This window comes from Rhea pennata, chromosome 1, assembly GCF_028389875.1.
Source record: "Rhea pennata isolate bPtePen1 chromosome 1, bPtePen1.pri, whole genome shotgun sequence".
Taxonomy (NCBI): Eukaryota; Metazoa; Chordata; class Aves; order Rheiformes; family Rheidae; genus Rhea; species Rhea pennata.
Window position 1 is genome coordinate 210701099 of NC_084663.1, and position 21527 is coordinate 210722625.

At 37.3% G+C, this 21527-nt stretch overlaps 1 protein-coding gene across 1 annotated transcript; it reads left to right on the forward strand.

Moving 5' to 3' along the window:
* The first annotated feature begins 3216 nt into the window (after positions 1–3216).
* On the forward strand, positions 3217–4152 carry LOC134145919 (taste receptor type 2 member 40-like). Its single transcript, XM_062585972.1, has one exon. It carries the CDS (start codon positions 3217–3219, stop codon positions 4150–4152), a length of 936 nt encoding a protein of 311 aa, XP_062441956.1.
* Positions 4153–21527: the final 17375 nt, after the last annotated feature.

Genomic DNA, 21527 nt, shown 5'->3' on the forward strand with positions numbered 1-21527 from the left:
CAGTATTATATTCATGTGCTTCTTACTCACAATAAAAGGCTGAAAGATTAACTAGATATCAGTTAATTGGTGTTTCATAGATCTCAGAATAAGCAGAATGGTCAGTGTTTTGCATGAGTCAGAAAGTTTATACTGTGCTTTAAATAATGTCTCCAACTCTTTCAACAACTAAAATTATTGCAGGGATTGTGGAAAGTATATTCATTACAATTTTTAATTGGAATGCATGAATCAAAGAGAAAAGCTGTTACCCTGTGATCTGAACCTGACCACTCTGAGTATAGTGAGATTTATCTCACAAAGGAAAATATTGTGTATCTCCAGACACTTATGTACAGAAATTACTGTTTGTGTTATGCTAATATTGTCTGACGATAGTTTTTAAGAACTGCTAGTCTGTGCTTTACCCTGTGGTGCCTCCTCTTTCATAAATTCATCCAAATACTCTTCCAGAGAACAAAGTTGAGAAGCTAACATACTATAGCATCTCTTGTGTCTCTTCTGGTCTGATTTTGACCATACAGCTCAATAAGGGGTCTACAAATGAGAATTAATATAGCAAACCTTACCTAGGATGTGCCAGATCTTTATACTTCCCTTTGTACTTCACAGAGTACCTCTTTTCCTTTATTATAATTTTAGTTTCATCTAGATTGCTGCTAGTGTCCTTGTGGAGACATATCACGCAAGCGAATCTGTACGCTTGATTTTATGTATCTGAAGACAAGTGCTTATGTAAGTGTCTTTACAATATTGATCTCTGGCTTTATAGCTAAGACTACATTGACACCTCCTGGTGATATCTACAATCCTGGAATTAGTAATTTCTAAATGTTTGTAGTAGTCACCATTATTTTGATCATAGTTTATTCCGAATAGAAATAGACAAAGTAAAACTTCTCCACAATACAAAATACTGTCTGAGAACAGAAATTCCTGTTTATTTCTGAAACAAGAGAATTCGAGGAGCTGTGTGCTGAGAAGGGAGACTGGGATGACCTCCAGTCACTGCTCACTCTGTTCAGGGCCCTGTCGGAACCAGCATCAGTGATGGTCGAGTCCTGGTGGTTGCTACCCATACACTGAACCTTTTTTATCTCAGTACTTGCAGATATATGTTATCAGCATCCAAACTTACAACCTTTGGAGAACCCTTGAACCAGCGTAAAGTGTCAGGAATCTGTTGACCTAGAGGGAGATGAAATCAAAAGAAAATATTTATATAGAGGCCATTACTGGGAGCAGAACGTGCTAGCTCAGTCACTAGGAACTAACAAACAGGCTATCTGGTTACCTGAGTCGTGAAGATTTAAATACAGCGAGAAGGGACACCATGTATGATGGCTCTTTTCTCAAGGAGCTGGTGGGAATTCTCAAGGTAGAAATACTCCTTTCACTTTCGATTCATTATTCCCATTTTTGGCACTGCTGAAGGGAAAACAAAATGGGTAAATAAGGATTAGATCCAGTTTTCTTTATCATTTTCTTTTTTGATGATGTATACCAAGATAGAACAGAATTTCATAACCACTTTCTGGAATAGACAAAAATTAATTTTAGTCCTGCAACTTTCTAGACTATATCTTCATATATACTTCTCTTCCTTTATAATTGCAGTGCTGTTTTTATAAGTGCATAAAAAATAAAGTGCTATTGTCATGTTCCCTTGAGTAACTTAATGACTACATTTTAAGGTAATTGACTACAGTAATTATGCAAAGTATATTCTGTGTACAGGAAGCTTTATGCATATAACTTTAAAATACATTGTAGGCATCAAGTTATATATTTTGTTTTCAATTTTTTCCTTAGTAAGATGTGACTAGTGTGACTTGCTCATTATTTTGAAATATTTTGAGTGAAGAATATTGCAGAAAAAATAAGCAAAACAACATATTCTTATGATTCCTTTTTCTATTTTTCTTGAGATTTTAAAATCTGGAACTCACATCTGATATTTTGTAAGCATGCCTCCAAATCTTTTTTATTATTATTATTATTATTATTTTATTGTGAAATTCACACTGTTGTGATGAACTAAGTAAGCTCATTTTTTAAAGAAAAAGCTTCTATTCCTTGTGATTACTGGAACCTAAACTGAATTGAACTGAGTTACTAGGACCTGAGCATAAATTGAATATGATTGAAGTATTGATAGAAACAAAAGCTCTAGAGAAAGTATAAAATTCATCTTTTCTTTTCAATAAGTTTTGAAGAAATACACTTATATCAGCTTAGATTAACTGTTTCACTGCTGAACATTTCAACAGGAACTTGAAGCCTGGATGTAATGGTAAATACTAAATCTAATAGTCAGGCTATATCATGTTCAAATTAGAAGATATGTCTGTCTTTCACTTTGAGTCATTTTACTTTGTTCAGAAATGAAAAGACGTATGTCAATCTTCCCACAAAAACAATCCCTAATTTACTGACAAACTCCTGATCTTTTTCCAGCAGCCAAATGACCTTAGCTGCTTCTTATCAGGGTTCTGCTAGAAGGACCTCTCCATTCCAGCAGACTGTCATCATCGCTCTCCCCATTATATGACCTGCCACTTCCATTTTTTGATCCCTTCCATACGACGTCTAACATATCAGAAGCGAACCCTCATTAACTGGCCTATGGAGCAATAATCCTTGGGTAGATACAACTTCCTTGTGTGCCATGCTTCCCTAAAATGGGACTGGAGAATATATAATTTACAGAGTCTCCATGTGAAAATTGTTCTGACTAATAAGTGTGGTCATAACTGGTAGGATTTCAAAGTGGAAAGATAATAGTTACAATATAAGTCTACTTTTTGTCTCTTTACACATGATACTGCCTGAGCTGGGTTGTGTAATGCCCGTAAGGATACAGCCATAACCACCGAGGCACCAAAAGCTTGCTTGTCACTCTGGATAAGAATATAAACAGTTGGATAAAAAATGGGGAGGTTAATACAGCTGGCTATCCCACATCCCTAAGGAAAGAGTAGGCAAATCTTATGCATGTAAAAGGTTAGAATTAATTATTAAATCCTTCTGCAATTTGCATGTTCAGGAACAACAGCAACATCCATTTTTTAGTATCATTTCCAGATGTCTTTGTGTTCCTAGCTATAAGGGGAGCAGCCTGGGGTTGGGGCTGGGGCTAGTCAGATGACATCTGATCTGCTCAACTCCTTGCACAGCTCCACAAGCTAAGAAGGCAGAAGTGACCAAGGCAAAAAGATGTTGCCGCTCGTTCTTATCATTTCAATAACTATTGTAGCAGTTGAAGTCATCGTTGGATTTTCGGGAAACGGATTTATTGCAATTGTTAACAGCGTTAACTGGATCAAAAGCAAAAACATCTCTTCTGCCGATATGATCCTGATCTTCCTGAGCACATCAAGATGTATCTTGCAGGTGACAATAACAATGCACATTCATAGTCTCTACTCTACGGATGTGACTAAGTTGGCTTCTGTGTACAAAGCTTTTGGTGCTGTATGGATGTTTGTAAACCATGCCAGTCTGTGGTTCAGTACTTGGCTCTATGTTCTCTACTGTGTAAAAATTATCAATTTCACCCAACGGCTGTTGCTGCAAATCAAACTCAGGATTTCTGGGATGGTTCCGTGGCTGCTTCTAGGATCACTGGGGATCTCTTCCATGACCTCTTTTCCATTACTATGGATTACACCCAGCACTTACCTTTGCAGCTCAACTGGGAACTGCAGAGAGAATAGCACAGAACATATCACTAACTGGGATAGCTCACACTTCTACTTGCTTCTTCTTTACTTCTCAGGCTGTTTTTTTCCTCTAGTACTATCTGTAGTGACTTCAGCCCTGTTGATTAATTCACTGTGGAAACACACCAAGAAGATGCAATGCTATACAGATAGTTTCAGGGATCCTCTGATAGATGTTCACCTAACTGTCATTAAATCTATTATTTCTTTTTTGGTCCTGTATCTTTCCGGTTTTGCAGCTCAAATTCTGTTGACACTATCAACTTCTCAAAGTAAAGATGTTTGGAAGGTTGCAGTTTCTTTAGTTGTGGCTGGAGCATATCCTTCAGTACACTCTATTATCCTGATTATAGTCAATTCAAAACTGAAACTGGCATTCGGGATGATCTGCCAGTATTTTAAGTGTCATTTGAAAAATGTGACTGTCTAACCTCCCTATCATATGACTCCTCAAGTAGGAGATCTAGAATCAAAAAGGCTATACATTTATTGTCCCATCATCATTTTTATTAGTCAATAAGTTTCATCTTTCAGCTATTTCTGTGATTGGACCTCTTTAACATTTGGAAAAGAAAAATGAATTTTTGCCTTTTTTTGTCCATACCACTGTCAGACCTCCTGCCCTCCCACACTCTTATCTAATAAAAAGTAAGAATAATAAGGTACTGAAAGGAAATGATGCACTTATATGACAAATCCCGTTTGGATTTCATATTCTTAGTTTAAAGACTGCCAGTTTTATGATACTTTTGAATGGAAGAAAATGGGGCTAAAACCAGATAAAATATTAATGAGGTCACAATTAGCAGTTCTCTGCTGAAGGATATTTTACTTGAGAAGGTTGAAACTGGGTGAAACATGCTGTGCAAGACACAACTGATGTGGCACATAAACAGAATATGCTTGTAAATATAAAAAAAAAAAAGAATAGGTAAAAGATAATCAAGCGGAAAATAAGATATAGAAACATATAGCTGATTAATGTAATTGATTTATATCCTGAATCAGATTTATTTGTGTTAGGATTTCATTATGTATATAGCAACTGCATGGTTAAATACTTCATTAAAATTGATCCTTCTATTCAAAACATATTTTATACTGGTTTGCCTTGATTTCTTTAAAGTGGATTACTAAGGTGACATTTACAGGGTAAACACATGAAGATGTATGGATCTACCTGTTTACTTTAGAAAATCAGAAAATTTCCCTTCAGGTTGAATTAACCAATCTGATCACCAATCCACCTTTTTACATAATTTAAGGAGTGATGAGTTGTTTCTCTTTAAAACTACATGGTACTATAAACTTCCACATATTGTTGACAAAAAAAATGTTCTTTAATAAATCCTATATTTTTTTATATGATTTATTTATAGGATTATTTATAAGATTATTTTGATATTATTATAATGCAAAAAATGTGTTAGACGATTCTGCTTGTAAGTTCTCTTCTCAACTCTAGTATTTTCACTCTATATATCTTCTCCGCTGGAGCCTAGATAATGCAGAATTATAAATCAGGATGGTGATAGTTCCAGCCTCATCCATAAAAGTAATGAGCTGGGTGGTTCGCTTACTGTTGGAAAGTATCAAGTTCAGCGTATGCAGAGTAGGAATAATATCTTTATGAAATACTTTGAAATCACTATAAGAAAATTATTAGATGGTAAATCTATTAAAAAATAAAAGTTTGCTTAAAATGAAATATATATTGGTATCAATAGGCTGTATGAATGCCTGTATTGTCTAGGATGAAGCAGTATGATTATTACCACGTGTAAACAGTGGGGTTAAATTGCACATGAAACACTGCAGATGGTTAAACTCATTTACACAGTATTTGAAGGTGTAGTGCAGTGCACCATAAAAATATAAGGCTATTGTAAAGTCCAGATGATTTTTATCTTTTGTTCAGAGCTGTGCTTGCTGCAAAGAGACCCAAAAGTACCTAGAGAGCCAGAGCCCTGCCTGGGTGTTTCTGCAGGGTGGCAGACGGGAACCACAGTCCTTCTCACATCACAGCCCTGGGGAGGTTGCACGCCCGCCGGCACAGACCGAGATTAGAAAGGTCATACAGAGATGATAGCTCTTTTGGCCCATTCTCTAGGTGGTATCACCATGAAAAGAAAGCTCCTGAAATAAATAATAATAATAATAATTATTATTATTATTATTATTATTATAACTATTATTATTATTATTATTATTATTATTATTACTATTATTATTATTATTATTATAATTATTATTATTACTATTATTATTATTATTATTATTTTCTCATCCGTTCAGGAAGCTCTGGCAAAATTCATTTCCCCGTAGAGTTCACTTCCCTGTGGGTGGCCCCAAAGACACCCACTTCTGGCAGCAGTCGGAAGGCAAAGAGATCAGAGCCAAATATAAAAATGATGACCTCCGCTCAGCTTTCTTGCTGTCACCTCGCTTTCAGAGGGGGAGATGTGAAGCAGGAACAACGATTAATAAAGTATCCTTCACTGGTTCCTGGGGAGATGAGGACAAAGCTCAAACGCTTGATATCTTTATATTGTATTGATGAAAGTTTTGTTAGACACAGCACAGGTTGGGATAGATGGATACATAAATTAGAATTTTAGATGAATAGATTGGTAAATAAATTATTAGTTTTGTCCTTTCCGTTTCCGTCTTTTCCTCAAGCTTCAGTTTATTTTCATGTCTTCTTCTATGGTCGTTACAATTTCCCATCTACTTTCTGATCTTGCCCTGCTCTTTGGATTTCAACCTTTCCTTTCCCAAAAATCATTATCTATATTCTCTACAGATCCAGCCGTCTCTTTCTTGTACATTTTAAAAACACTTTGTGATTACAATTTCGTAGTAAAATATAATGCACTAAATAAGAGTAGGCTCATTTTTATAGCTAGTTTACACCTAAAAGCAGATAAATAAAGCTTATTAATGTTTGGATTTTTTTTTCATAAAAATTATAAAAAACAACTTTGTTGAGATTTCTTTGCCTGGAAGGTGTGTATGTCGTGATTGAAAATAAGACTCAGTTCACCACAGCATTTCCACTGCAGCTTTGCAAGTTAGGCCAGATATATGCAACATGAATAGGAAAATGCTATGTGCAGTCTGTATAATTCTTGCACTTATGGTAGCATCAAGATTATTGTAAGGATGATGAGAAAGGTAATTCATAAAGCTGTTTGACTGCAAGAAAAGCAAGCGTTCTTTCCTCTGACTTTGTATGTTTTTCAGTGTCATGATCCTTCCTTTTCTAGATCAGAATTCATGCAGAATTCTCTTTCCAGGAACGGTAGTACTTTTTTGTGCATAAACTAATAGACTCTGGATTCCCATGCTGGCACTTTTCATCCTGCCAGCATCTGAAAAAAAAAAAAAAAAAAAAAAAAAAAAAAACAGCTAGCCACACTGGGTTTCATCAGCTGCTGTTCTCTGTCATTTCTTTCTTTTTGGCTGCATTAGTTACAGGTTGTACCTGACTAACTCAACAGCTGTGTGTCAAGTATTAGCTAAACCGTCTAAAATTCGAACATCTCTCTACTATTAACTATGAGGTCTTGCTTTTTCTTCCTGATATTTTTGGTGTTCTCCATGTTGCTAATTATCTCTCTGTAGAGAAACACCAGGCAGCGCTGCCAGCTCCAGGGATCGCGGAACAGATGTTCATATAAATGTGACTAAACCTCTAACCAGTTTCCTTCTTTTCTCTGTTGCCAGTTTTATAACAGTGATCATAAAGCCATTGCCCTTCTTTCCATCCAACAGCACTAGGGTTCTTTCATACTTCTTTATTCAGATTAATTTTGATCAATTTTAGAAAAAAATAAACATATCAATGAAGATTTCGCAGTGTACCAAATTTCTTCTGAAATAGGACTTCCTACCTAACCACAAGGCCTGGAGACAAGTTATCCCTTCTGGAAGAGTTTTTAATAGGATTATAACTTGGGATTACTTTTATCTATATTTACTTATTGCCTTGTCCATCATAATGCTCAGCCTTCATTTCATTAATATCGCAAGGACAGTTTCATCAATGTTATGATATACTTCTAAAAGATAATCCTTCCTCGTTTCAAAATTCTTTATCCTGTCTGTTTCTTGTTTGAGGACATCTGTATGGGAGGTCATTAGAGCTTAGTGAGGTTTATAAATAATGTTGCCCATGTGTCTATCAGACAAAGCTTTCATATAAACATAGATCTTAAGGGTTACAATTGCAAAACAGTTGTTTTCCCAATAAATATGCAACAGTTTTTGACCTGAATACCAGCCTTGAGTACAAAAAACTTCAGCTAATCACTATATACTAACACCATCTTCTAGCTGCATCCTTCATTATTTCAAAGCTGCCTTTGTTTTACAGTGACTCAAGAGAACTTTTCATTGACCCAAGTAACATAATGCATATCAATTTTTCAGATAAGACATGATGAAAAAAGAATGTAGGTGATCATAAAACCGGAGCTTCTGACACTCATAAGCGTTTCTGTGGTAAGAGGGCCTTTTCTCACTCCTGAAACACTGCTTATCTCATCCTTAGAGGCCACATCCCTTCTGGTGGCAACAGCTGATGAACTCGTGAATTATATGGACTTTTGCGAAGGTAAAAAAAGAAGCAAAGAGAAATCACAGAGGTCAACACTGTCTGCTTTGACCAGTATCCTCTCCCTGCACACTGCCGGCCAATGTCCCAGGGCAATAGTTCTCTCTTCCAAAAAGTGCAATGGCAAAACCAGGTATCACTGAATTGCGAACCAAGTGCTGAATGCTCTGCTGCAGCTCAGTTTTCCTGCCACCACAGAAACAGCAAAGGCACATTGCTTAACAGGAGTAATGATCTGATAACATCAACCCTCAGTTGCCTGTTGAGGAGGAGGGGTGAAATTAAAGCGGGTTTGGCCTTTAGGCACTCAGATGTGATATTGTGATGAGATTAAGATGGATGAGCGAATTCATTTAATTCATAAATTAAAAAAAAAAAAATGAATTGGTAGGTGATTAGACTAGAATTTCTATCCTCTTCCACTCTTTGTTTCCCCTCAGCATAGTATTTGATTTCATTTTTTCCTAACTTTATATCTTTTATTTCTTCCCTCACTTTTGCAGTCTGCCCTTTTGCTTTCCAGAAAGACAAAACATGTGTTTCATTCTTAATTTATCATCTCTCTTTTCTACCAATTCCTCTGAAAATCTTGGTTAGTTTTGCTGCTGCTGTTGTTGTTATTGTAACTGAACACTAATGAAATCAAGCTGGGTTCATTCTCACATTTACTTTATTCCAATAAGCACATTACAAGATAGATTATTGTTTTAGGTGTGATTTTAGGTTTATACATCTTCTTTTGTGACAGCATTGCAAACAAAATTTCTCCCTTTTCCTCTGTAGGTGTTAAAAACCCCACACAAATTAAAAAACTGCTTAGACCTTGAGGTATTTGAAGTTCCCCTTTCAAACCCGACCTCAGTTGGTTCTGCTTTGTTGTCCTTTCCTTACATTTCTCCAGGTCACTTGTCTTCTCTTACACCATATCTGATCCATTTTTCTATTACAGACATTATTCTCTTTCTATTTTCTTTTTCATTCTTATCCATCTCCTTTAAGGTTGTTATTTTTTTCTTAATTTTGTTGTCACTCCTTTCTTCAAGTCTGATCTTCACCTCTGTTAGTCCCTCAAATATTCTGTGTACACACCCTCTACTTCCTTTCAAAGACAGAGATGGCCATGCAAATATTTTCGTTACCTAGGATTAAGATAAGAAATAAAGAGAGGAAATAAAATTTAGCCGTGCATATGTAAACAGCAATGTGGAAGACTATTCAAACACTGTATGTGTAAGAAGTAGGTTTAATACTGAAATGATTTGAAAATTTGCATCCTTGGAAAAAACATCAGATAAAAACCAGTAGGTATTTATAGACTTATTTATGCCCTTGAAGAAAACAACAGAAATCTATCTATAATAATAAACTCCTCACCAGAACTTCAAGAAATCAATTTTTGTGAGGAACTTCTGGATCTCCACAAGAAAGATTTATAACGGTAATTGTAAATAGAGGTTTATTAATCCCATCTGATAAGAAATATATGATGAACATTTAGGCAGTTGTTCAGCCAACAGATGTTCACACACCGTTTTGCATGCCATTTAGGTAGAATTTGGGTTCCAATGGACAAAGAAATCATGCAAGTCCTGCGTAAGATATCTAGGGTTTCCTCCAAGGATCTAAAGTAGTGCTATGGGGCACGAAGAGTAATATCTTGTCCCTACTGAGTGCTTAGATAACTGTCTCTCAGATAAAGCCAGCAGGAATGGAGAAAAGAGGTAATGAACAACTATTTGATTTCTAAGTCATACTTGGACCACAGTCTCCTGATACAGCTCATTTTTCTTTCTCCTTTTTATGGCCTCATGAGTTTGGATATTTTTCTTGTGACAAGGCCCTGCTTAAATGAGAGGAATAGAGAGTAACTTCCCCCAAATATCCCCAGCAAGAGGTTATGAGGAGAAGCTATGAGGAGCTAAGATTGTAGGTCCCCTGCTTCCTGGAATATAGTACAACCAGTCTGCTATTATTCAAAAAAAAAAAAAAAAAAAAAAAAAAAAAAAAAAAAAGAGAGAGAGAGAGAGAGAGAGAAAAGCCAAAGCATATTCTCTCTAAAGAGAGTTCAGCATGTGCAATGGACACTGACATCTATTAAAACTTCTCCCTTTCCCAGTCCCTGGACATACTGCATCTCGTTGGCCTGAAGGTCACTTGATTCACTTTATAAAGTCAAAGGAAAAAGGTGAAAATCTCAAGCTCACCCTCTGGAAGCTTTCAGTGGCACCTAGCTTTTTCCTTTGCTATAGAAAAAAGCCTGTATGCATTACCAGGTTAAGGGATAGGACTCTTAAGAGTCCTCGGTTCAGCTGAAGGTGTTTGAACATCTTCACTCATGTGAAAATCTCCAGGTCCAGACCACTGTTCTGAGGAAAAATGAGAACCTACAGATGGTTCCCAGACTATGCCTGGGAGCATTGCTGGTCTCTTCCATCATTTGTTTTTATCCTACTTCATTTTTTTTTTAGCTTAAACTTTTGTAGCTTAGTAATGAATCACCTCACAGACTTCAGGGTGACAGATGCTGAGGTTTCTTGGCTATCTATGTTGTTTGGATGAACATGGTTGGGACTTTCTTCCCTTTCATCATATTTTGGTGTCATCTATTCAGTTAATTATCTCTGTCTTCAGACATGCTAGACAGAAGAGAGAAAGCCCTCAGCTTCGGAGATTGCAGGACACAAGCTCATGTACATACTATCAAAATTTTGGCCTTTTCCCTTTTCTTGCATGTTTCTAGTTTTGGAGTTGATACAATATGCTATTGCTCACCTGTAGCAGCTAAACCATGACCTGCATTTTCCTCCAGGGATCACTGCTTCTTCCTGAATACTCTATTAATCTGTTTCTAATGAATTTAAGATAAGTCATTAATTCAGAGTACTGCATATCTTTCTTCAAGTCATATTAACAATAGGAATTCATGCCCAATTCCTTCCTCATTTTGGGAGTGAATTTTAAGAGTGGGATATAAATTGTTGCAAACTAAATAGCAGCAAAGCCTCCAGTAATAACCTTGTTATGATATTCATATACTTTATGGAAAATATTAGTGACACAATTACAAATGACCCCAAATTACTGAATATGCAGCATATTTTCCTCACCCATCTCTAGGGCATTAACTAAATATAATTCAACACTTTAATAAGAGGTTCATTGTACTCTTTACATTTTCAGCTGAGTGGTCTTTCATAAGTTAAGCTGCTAAATCATATATCAAGGGCTTAAAGGTTAAATAGCTGATTCAAGATGCTTTTTCCTAACAGAACATTGGATTTGTGATATGATGGCTCATTATTTTTAAGTTGACAGCCAAAGTGGTATGGTTATATATAAACCACCTTTCATGGTTTCTTTAGAAAATCACTTTTTGCATTGAACTGATGTTGTTGTGATCATATACCTTGCTGTCATGTGGCTTGATAACTGATTGCTTGCTGTGAACAATCCATGGACTACCTCAAATGCTCAATTTCTTTCAATGTATATTCACAGGCAATTTCAAACATTGTATATTCATAGAGTTGATTGAGCAGTCTTCATCCAAATACATTATTCAACAAATGTTTCTATGGAAAATTTAAAAGGAATTAAACCAGCTCCGATCCTCAGAGATTTAGGAGGTTTGGAGGGGGGGGGGGACTGTAAATAGGGCAAAAGGCCCCAAGGCTCATATCAAACCTTTAGGTTAAGGCCATTTTAAATGGTTAATCTGTGGGGTTTCTGATAATCATCTCAGTGCTTCATCACCCCACTGTAATAGAGAACTTTTTATCTAATACTCTAAAATTGCTTGAAATTAATGCTTAGAAATTGTTATATAGATGCAGAATATTTTATCCTTTTTTGTTCACCTACATCTCATAGAAGCACTTTTTATTTTTAAATAAGTAAGTGTGTGTTTCAGTCCACACCCGTAACAAAGTGTTATTGCTATGTAAGGAATTGATTTTCTTGCCTTTCCGCATTGTCCCCAAAGAGCCTTGAGAAAGAAACTTCTTTTAAATATTTTCTACATATGCTAAGTTGCTTAAAAATAAATAAATAATCCCATGTACTGCAGTTATTTATGTTGCTCTCAGTGTGGATGTGCCATATCTTTCCATATGTCAACTTTCTGATGAAAACATACCAGAAAATTCAAATGGAGGGGGGGGATCTTTTATCTTTAATCAGTTCTGCTCTGCCTGTGAAGTGTCTGAGGTCCAAAGACATGAAGCCGAGACTTGACCCTAGTAAATAGGCAAAATGATAGTACTTAAGAGTAGTGATGTTATATTGTAGTTCCCCATGGCTCCCAATGGCTTCTGTTGTGCTGGGAATATCCCAACATTGTGTGAAATTTTGGGGAGGGTGAAAGGACCAGGGAAGAGAAAGGCTCAGATAACAAGCTGGTTGAGTCAACATTAGGAAAGACTGACAAGGACATTTCAGTAAAAGATTGAAAGGCAGCTGAAACGATGTATTTTATTAAAGAGAAGGTCAAGAGCACCACCTGCAAAGGCAAAAGTTCTCTGGTAGCAAAGAAGTCTTTAAACTAGTAGAGAAAGGCACAATAAAATGCAGTGCCTGGGAGCTGAAGGTAGACAGAATTAGAACAAGGTGCACCTTTTATCTGCAAGTGTAACTAAACCCCTGGAAAAAAGTCCGTAAGGTTGTGATGAATTAGCTATCGTCTGAAGTCTTTTCCTCAAGTGAAATGCTACTCCGAGAGTTATGCAGAGGAGCAGACTAATTTATCATTACGGCCACATCCACTCTGACCCTAAGCTCAGCGGAAACCCCACTCGCCACTTGAGCTCTCAGTCTCTGAGAAATAAGTTCACGTTCCCTAGGGTCAAAACCAACAGGCACGGCAGGACCCTTTTGTTCAACTACAGAGCTGCAGATCAGTTGGGCACGCCACTAATTTCTGTGCCAGTGAGCAACATCCGTACTTCTTGTACACTGGTTTAGCTTTTTTACTTTAGCGGAGTTACAAGTAGTCTTGCAGAAAGAGTGTTCTAAGGGATGACAGAGCGAACGCGATAGAGCCGGGGTTGTGGGAGATCAGAGATAGCTAGAGGGACAAAACAATCTTTCTTTCTTGCTGTCTGGTTGTCTACCTTTTGGCAGGGGGGGAAGGTCGATAAGACAGGGCAAAAAAAAAAAAAAAAAAACTCCATAAGCTGGCAAAGCAATGTGAACGTTTAGTATAGCCTTGAGGAAAAGCACTGTACCGGGAGTAAGCGAAGTCTACGGTTTTGGGCTGATACGGACTAGTTTAAACAAACAAATGAACGAAGCAAAATTATTCTGTAGAAAATGGCAGTTGCGATGAAAGTAATAAGCGAAGAGTGGCTAGGGATATTTGTTGCAGATGGGGCTGTTTAATCTGAGAAGGAAGGGATATCACAACCCCACTAAGTTTTTTAGGAGCTTTACTGTAGTTGTGGCATTTTGTTTCGATCTCAGGTGGGAAACGCTCAGATGCAGGCAAAAGCTCAAAAAATAGCTGAAAATTGAAAACTCATAAATTCCGTGAGAGAATTTATGACTGTTTCAAATTGTTTGGAGGTTTGATACTGTGGGGTCTATTACTAAAAAAATCTCCTAGATCACTGATATCACATAATTAGTCTTTACTAATACTGCTGAAATTGTCTAAAAGCAAAGTCTCCCCTTTATTGTTTTGTGCAAATGTAAAATGCAAAATAGAATTTTGGAAGCTGGAAGGTCCTTAGGAATCCTGCAGTAGTCACAAGGCAGGCTAAAAATAGGTGGAAAATAGGGATTCTAATTGAAATGCTGCCCTTGCATACGAAATCAAAATGTCAAAAAAGCCAGACAGGAGATGTTCCCAACCTGCAAATTCCTGGGGAACTTCTGAATTTCCATTTGTCTTTCAGCCTCAAACTGCAAATGGTTTAAAACCCCAAGGATCTTTGAAAGAGAAAGCTGCTTTGTAGAGATGATATTTCTTTTTTTCCCTTCAGGGAATTCATCTCTCAACTATTCAAACTCAGGAGAGCAGAAGAAGAAGAGAAGAGAGGTGGAAAATCTCTGGCCAAATCCAATTTTGTTCATAATTTAGATTTCCTATTGCCTTGTTCGCCTAATGAGCTTTTAGATCACAATTTTTCTTTCCTCATTGCACAAACTGAGCAACTGAGGTTCAGAGAGGATCTAGCCTCCAGCTCAAACTTGCGTTGCTCCCAAGGGGCGGATTCAGGCAGCAAGCTGCAGTCTGCTCCTGGGTTCAAATGTAATCCACTAAATTATAGATGTTCTCCCTGCACAACATGTTTACAAAGCAAAATTCTATATCGCTTATCTTCAGAAGCTTCTTAAATCAGTTCACTATTTTGTAATACTGTTCTCTGTTTCTCAAGCTCTCCAAGCAGAAAATGCAAAGAAGTATTTCTGTTGTTAAGAGTTTGTTAAAAAATCCATTCCTGATCTGTATTTTCCCTGTTTTTAGCTCAGTGAGAACAAAGGAAAACAAATAGGTTACAGTCAGGTTATATCTTCAAAAAAGCAGGCTCTGTCAACAGCATCAAAAGCAGATTCTCATTATAGTTTGCTTCCTTCTGAATATAGCTCAGGATTTGCGGAGTTAGGCATCAAGTGTAACAATTGGAGTACATGCTTCTTTTCTCTTATATCTCCCCAATTAATAAATTCTCTCATTCTCCATCTTTGTGAGCCAAATGTAAGTAATACTTATGTGGAGGAGCTTTGTCCATCAAGAATTATGTTTGTGCTTTCTCTTGCATTCAGCTGATATAAAACATAGAGCTCTGCCCCTAGCAGATGTTGGTGTCATGGGTTTAGTGTGTCCATGTTTCAAAAATGAGGTCACTGCTTCTGAGAGAGGAAAGGTGGTTAAGGCACTGAAGATCTAGGTTTAGTGTGCCTTTGTCACAGACTTCTGATATCTCAGTGGCCTGTGCATGGTTCGTTTTTATAGTTATCACGATACAAATTCCCATCTAGCAGCATGTTGGCAGTAGACAAACTTAGAAATTAGAAATCTTTGTGCTGGTATTCCCTACGTGTAAAAGGGGACTATAGTACTTCTGTGTCTTTGAATCGTGTCCTAAGGGTAGTTTCCTTATAGGTAAGCTGCTCAGATCCTTCAGAGATGGTAAGCATCTAATCTCAGATTAATATTACCTAGATTTGCCTAGGATCATCAAACCAGTGTGGTGTTGCTGCCACTGCTTGATTTGTTTGGAAAATGAACCTGAAGGATAAAATATGCTATGGGTATGCTATTAGTTGTTATGCTATGGGTATGTTATTAGTTATGCCATATTAGCTGTATGGCAGCTCTGGTACCAGGTCACAAGCTTTCAAAGGTAAAGAAATAGAAAAGTAAGTGCTGCTGGATAGATTACACAACAAGTCTATTTTTTTATGAATAAATGACCACTTATAAAATGATCTTTTTCCTTTTTCCTTGTTCTGGTGCATACCAGGTATTTAGGTAGGTTTTTTTTCTTTCTCTTCTTGTCATGTGATCAGCATCTATGTTTACCAGTTCCTGCTTCTTTTCTATTTTTTGAACAATATGACCCATATCTCGGGGAGCAATGATGTAATAGAAACATTTTCTATTTGTTAGATTTTATACACAGAAAAATAGCTCAGGAAAAGTCCTGGCACTGGGAAAAGTGAGATTTTTTGCCAAAAACTTTAGAGTAGCCAAGACATTACTTTACATTGTGTCAGTTACCAACAAAACCATATTTTTTTATTAAAAATGTCATTACTTATATGTTTGTGAGCATATCACACAAGCCCAATCAGTGCCACTTATAAAACAGATAAGAGTACATGCTGATTCTGTGCAAACTACTGTAGCTGTGACAAATCACAGCAGCCAACAGTCTGTCAATAATCTTTAGACAAACTATACACCATATGTGACAGGCATCCCACTGAATCAGAGCTGAAGCACATAAACAACTCCTTGAATACTTTAGTAATCTAAAGTATTCAGTATTATGATAAATGATTAATTTAATAATTAATCTAAAAAAAGAAAACTTATTAACGGTCAGCACCTTAAAAGGTGCTCATAAGTGAGACATTTTCACATCTACAAAGCAGCTTGGCTGAGAAATACGGAGGATGAAGAAATGTGCAACTATAGTTATTAAATGGCTTATCAAATGATTAAATGAATTGGCAGGACATTTTTAATATAGATGTGTGCATACTGAGATCCAAGTGAGAAAGCTGGATATAATTTAAAAAAAAAAAAAAAAAAAAAAAAAAAAAACTTATTTATCGTGTGAAAGAAGAAGAAGGAGGGACAATTTTACCCATAAAGGGTTAACTTTTTAGTCATCTTGGCTCTAACTTTGCCTTCAGAACCAATGTCTTCACAGTATGCTGGATTTTGTTTCTCTGGCTAGACAGGGAGAAGAGTCTCAGGGCAGCAGAGTGTAATTGCCACCTCATTTTTTTATCCTTGCCACATATGAATTTTGAGGAAGGGAATTTAAAGGATTGCAGGTGACTTAACTCATATGTCAAACTGGAGAAAGCATCTTTAAAGGTCAGTTCAGGATAGGTGAGCGCTGCAGTAGCTGGCTGAACAATACGGGAAATCTGGCGTTAGTTCGTGGTTAAAAGCATCCCTGCGTGGAACATGCAGTGCTCAGTCTGCCTCTTCCGAAATACCTGCAGGATACCAACCTGCCATGAGGCTTCTTGCTAGATCAGATACTCCCTGCTGTACTTCAGGCAGCGCAAAGGTGACATAAACTCCGTATTCGATGCTAATTTGACAAATGCGGTAAAATGCCTGGTTCTGATCTGAAGCAAACAGTGGCAGCACACAGGTCTGCTGTTAATCCTCGTGGGTCCAGTGTCACGCAAAAGTAGCCGTGAACACAGAATTATATTATATTTGTCAATATAACTCTCTATATATTTCTAAGAAAAACAGAAATATGAGAGAAGTGACTACTTTTTTTTTGCTACAAGGTCAACAGACACGTGCTGGTGAACAACATTTAATAGGTGCGGTGGTCTATTTTTAACAGTAGAGATAAGCTTCTCATACAGACTGATTGTGCTGAAAAGGGAAAAGAAAGGTCACAGATGTCATTTTGTGGTGAAAAGACACAGAAGCTTATTGTCAGAGCTGTCTAGCATGCATTAGTTTTCTTATCCTGTTGTTATACAGTTTGCTAATTCAATATGAAAGCTACTTACATGATAATGCTCTGAAATTGCGTTATCAAACAGAGCTACTATCATGGCAACGAGAGCAAAATAGAAAAGACATTAAAGTCTATTATAAGTCTGCCTTGACCCTTTTAAAAGCCAGCCAGCTCAACCCTGAGGGTAGTCCGAAAAACCACACACACCTCATTGTTCATCACGGGTCACGTCAAGGTCTCCAATTCTGCTGCAGGGCTTTAATAAAGAACATGAAAAAAGGCATTTGGAGGGTCAGTATTGGTTATTCTAAAATGAACACTTCAGCATTTCCCCTCCACCTCTGTGAAGTATATAAATTCTTATAAATAAAGTGGAGAGTAACTTGTGTTGGCACCACTCAAGGATACATTCTTCCAGAGCAGGCTGGCCATGTCCGGTCTGCAAAGCTCTTGACTCAGATCTCTCCTTTTGTCCATATTTATGTCCATAAGTGCCTGATGTGTTAGGGCTGTGTTGCAGCGTAGTATGATGTCGAGGATATGTGTTGCATAACATAAGGATGCATAGGTATGTTTAAACATATAAGATCTGCTGGTATCATTTTGAGATGGATAAATATGAATAGGATGTGGTCTTGTTCGTGCTGTCTATTGAACGTGGTCTTTGGGGAAAACTATTTCTAGAATGTCACTGAGCTGTTATCTCAGAAAGAACTGGCCAGATCAGTACAAAAAATGAGCCTTGAACTGAACTAACAGTGTGGACAATGACCCAAGAGCAAACCAACGAGGTGAATTACTTGACAATACCAAAATACCTAGAAAACAGTACATAATTTGAAATGGTTTGGAATGCTCTCACATAAGACAGACAAGGGAGAGCTGTCACTGTGTCAGCCACTGAGGGGGACACATGAATGTGAGTCTATTCACTTCATCCCCCAGGAGAAGCTCTCAACTACCCTACTTGGAGCTGGAGTTTCTCTCTGCTGGAGAGTTGTACCTTTGAATTTGTTTCAACTGGAAGAATATTGCTTGATTTTTAAAGTCTGGAAAGCCCTTTGTGATCCTGTTTAAGATGATTATATTGAGAAAGTCCTAATGTTTGAATCCTGTTGTTTCACAATTTCGTCCCACAAAGATCTCTATTAAGTTCTGATATTCCTTCCTGCATCGTTTGCATTTTGTGATTGCTGACCTCTTTTTTTCCATGTATCTTGAATATATCTAATTTCTCTTCCCAGCAATTGCAACAGTCTTGAGGTACAAGATGAAGAGGAGGAGAATCAGCATGTAATTAAATCTGCTGGTTCTCCTGACCCCTTCCCAGTGGCAGGCTTACACCACTTCAGGTTTCAAAGTTCATGCATTTGGATTCATTGTAGAAAAACGTTTTTCACAAGAAGCTTAGGGTTGGACTCAGATGCTCATTAAGATACCTAAATTATAGCCAATCTAGATAAATTGAATGAACTGTGGGAAGCAGTTCAGTTCACCCCAAAGTGATACTTGGTGGCCAATTAACTGAATATAGAATGTATTCTTGATCGCCATCAGTTCTAAAAAGAATATAGAAACCCACCTCATGCTTATGTACCTTAATAGGTCTTAATCAGGACCTGAATCCTGCCTTGCATTTATGTCAATAGAACCACTAACTTTTATTTGCTTGTAGTTTATTCTAAACTCTCCTCCTGCTTGGAAAATAAATAACTTTTCATAAATAAAGACTGTGTCTTAAAAATTAGGCAGATATTTCTTCAGAAAATTCAGTCAATCAGGAAAAAGTGTTGAGCTGTGATCTGTGGAAGCTATTAGTGTCCCTACGAAGGCTGAGGGTTTGAAAACTGCCTTCTAGGACAGTGACATGAGTCATAATATTCTTCACATTAGCAGGTCGTCTGGAGGGCATGGTGTGGGACAGAAGTGCATGACAGCCCTATATTTCTCTAGGTCAAGGATATAACTGAACCTGATCTGCCAAAATGTCCTTTCTTTTGTTGCTGCACCTGTTTTGGGGGCTGGTAGCTTCCTTGTCGTTATACTGAGGATTGCATATCATGCTTCATTTGTCTGCGAGCAGCATCTGCAGCTGCCAATGAAGGGTCAAGATCTTCATCAGCCATGCTTTGCATCCACACTGCTTTAATTCTTATCATTGTGACAATAAAAGCTTATCTGAAAACCGATAAAACCCTTTGCTAGCTATCTGCATATGTCCTTTACAAGAGCATATGCACAATAATGACCAAGCTCTACTACAGTGCAATATAACTAAGAAAGAAAATCAGAAAGTAGAGGAGAAAGCTGAAGGAAGCTATCGGGTTTTCTTTGATTCTACCAACAGAATATGTGTAGCAATTGTATGAACTATATATATGTAGGTAACATAGTAGAGTAGCACTGCAGATTTTCAGTGTGAAAGCTGATCTCGTATAAAAAAATTCAATATTATGAGCAGTGCCTATCCTCTTTACGTATTCCCTTTCTACCTCTTTATTCCTACTTCTTTTCCCCCCAGTACATCCACTAAGGACTAGCAAGACCTGTTTCAGTCAGATTTGAGGCTCTGAGTTTTAATTCTATTTTATTTTTTTCAGTGAATTTCTAACTTTTTTCCAGAGTGCAGAGACTACTGGAATTGTTATTTTGGGATTTCCCAGGATACACCCAGAGGAAGCAGTTTTCTCTCCCATCTCGATGGATAAAAGACATTTCCAGTTGAACCATGTGATTTGTTTTCACCTACATGCTAGACAGAGAGAGCTTCTTGCATCTTAAACATGCAAGCTTCTTGCATCTTCCCACTTCTTGCATCTTAAAGAGACTGTAATGGAAAAACTTAGGGTTGAGAAGAACTTCATGAGTGAGAACTCCCATTCCTTGCCACTTCAGATTGTATCACACTCCTTATAAACTAACCAAGCTTTACTTTAAAGTTTGTTTTGGGGGGGGTTTTGTTTTGTTTTGTTTTGTTTTTTGTTTTTTCTTTCTTTCCTCTCCAGTATTTTGAAGGGCCACGAGGATGATTAGGAGACTGGAGGAAAGGCTAAGAAAGCTGAGATTGTTTAGCCTGGAGAAAAGGAAAAAGACTCGGGGTGGGTCTTATCAATGTCTGTCAGTACCTGAAGGGAGGGTATAAAGAAGACAAAGCCAGACTCTTTTTAGTGGTGTCCAATGACAAGAAAAGAAGAAACGGCACAAACTGAAACATATTTGAATATTAAAAAATAATAATAAAAAAAAAAGAGGGTAACTGAGCACTGGAACAGGTTAGCCAGAGAGGTTGTGAAGTCTCCTCCATCCTTGGAGATACTCAACAGTCACCTGCATAGAATCCTGGGCAATTTGCTGTAGGTGAACCTGCTTGAGCAGAGGGATTGGACTAGATCTTCAAAGCTCCCTTCCAATATCAACAATTCTATGGTTTTTGTGCAGAAGACTTCTTCACTACTAGGATGATCAAACACTGAAGCAGTGAAGTTTGCTTGGAGAGGCTGTGGAGTCTCTGTTGTTGGAGGTATTAAAAACACAACTGGACATAGTCCTATGCAGCCTGCTCCATCTGACCCTGCTTTGAGCTCAGAGGTTCGATCTCCTGGTAGCAAGTAGGTGATCTGCAGAGAGCCCTTCCAACCATAACTACACTGAGATTCTGTGAATCTGTGATAAGCCAGTATTGGCTGACCTGGAGGTCATGTTCTGCTGAACTTTTTTTTTTTCTTCCCTTTTTTTCTTTTTTCTTAGTAAAGGTTCATTAGAAAATTGATTGCTGTGACATGGACACTAAATAAATTATTTGATAAGGTCAATCCCAAGATTATGATGCTTAAATCAGCAGGAAATTATCCCTCCACCTCAATTATATATAGGGCAATAACCAAGTTAAAGAGTCATCTTAACTCAAAAAGTGCACCCTTAATTAGGACTATGGCAAATTCATTTTACTTTCAATATCCTAGAAATCTTAAAATAGTGTCACTCTAGAACAGTGTAATCCAAAGATCATCACGTTATCTGTAAAGTTATATC

Coding starts and splice junctions, on each gene's coding strand:
- LOC134145919 (XM_062585972.1), top strand. CDS start 3,217: ATGTTGCCGCTCGTTCTTATCATTTCAATAACTATTGTAGCAGTTGAA.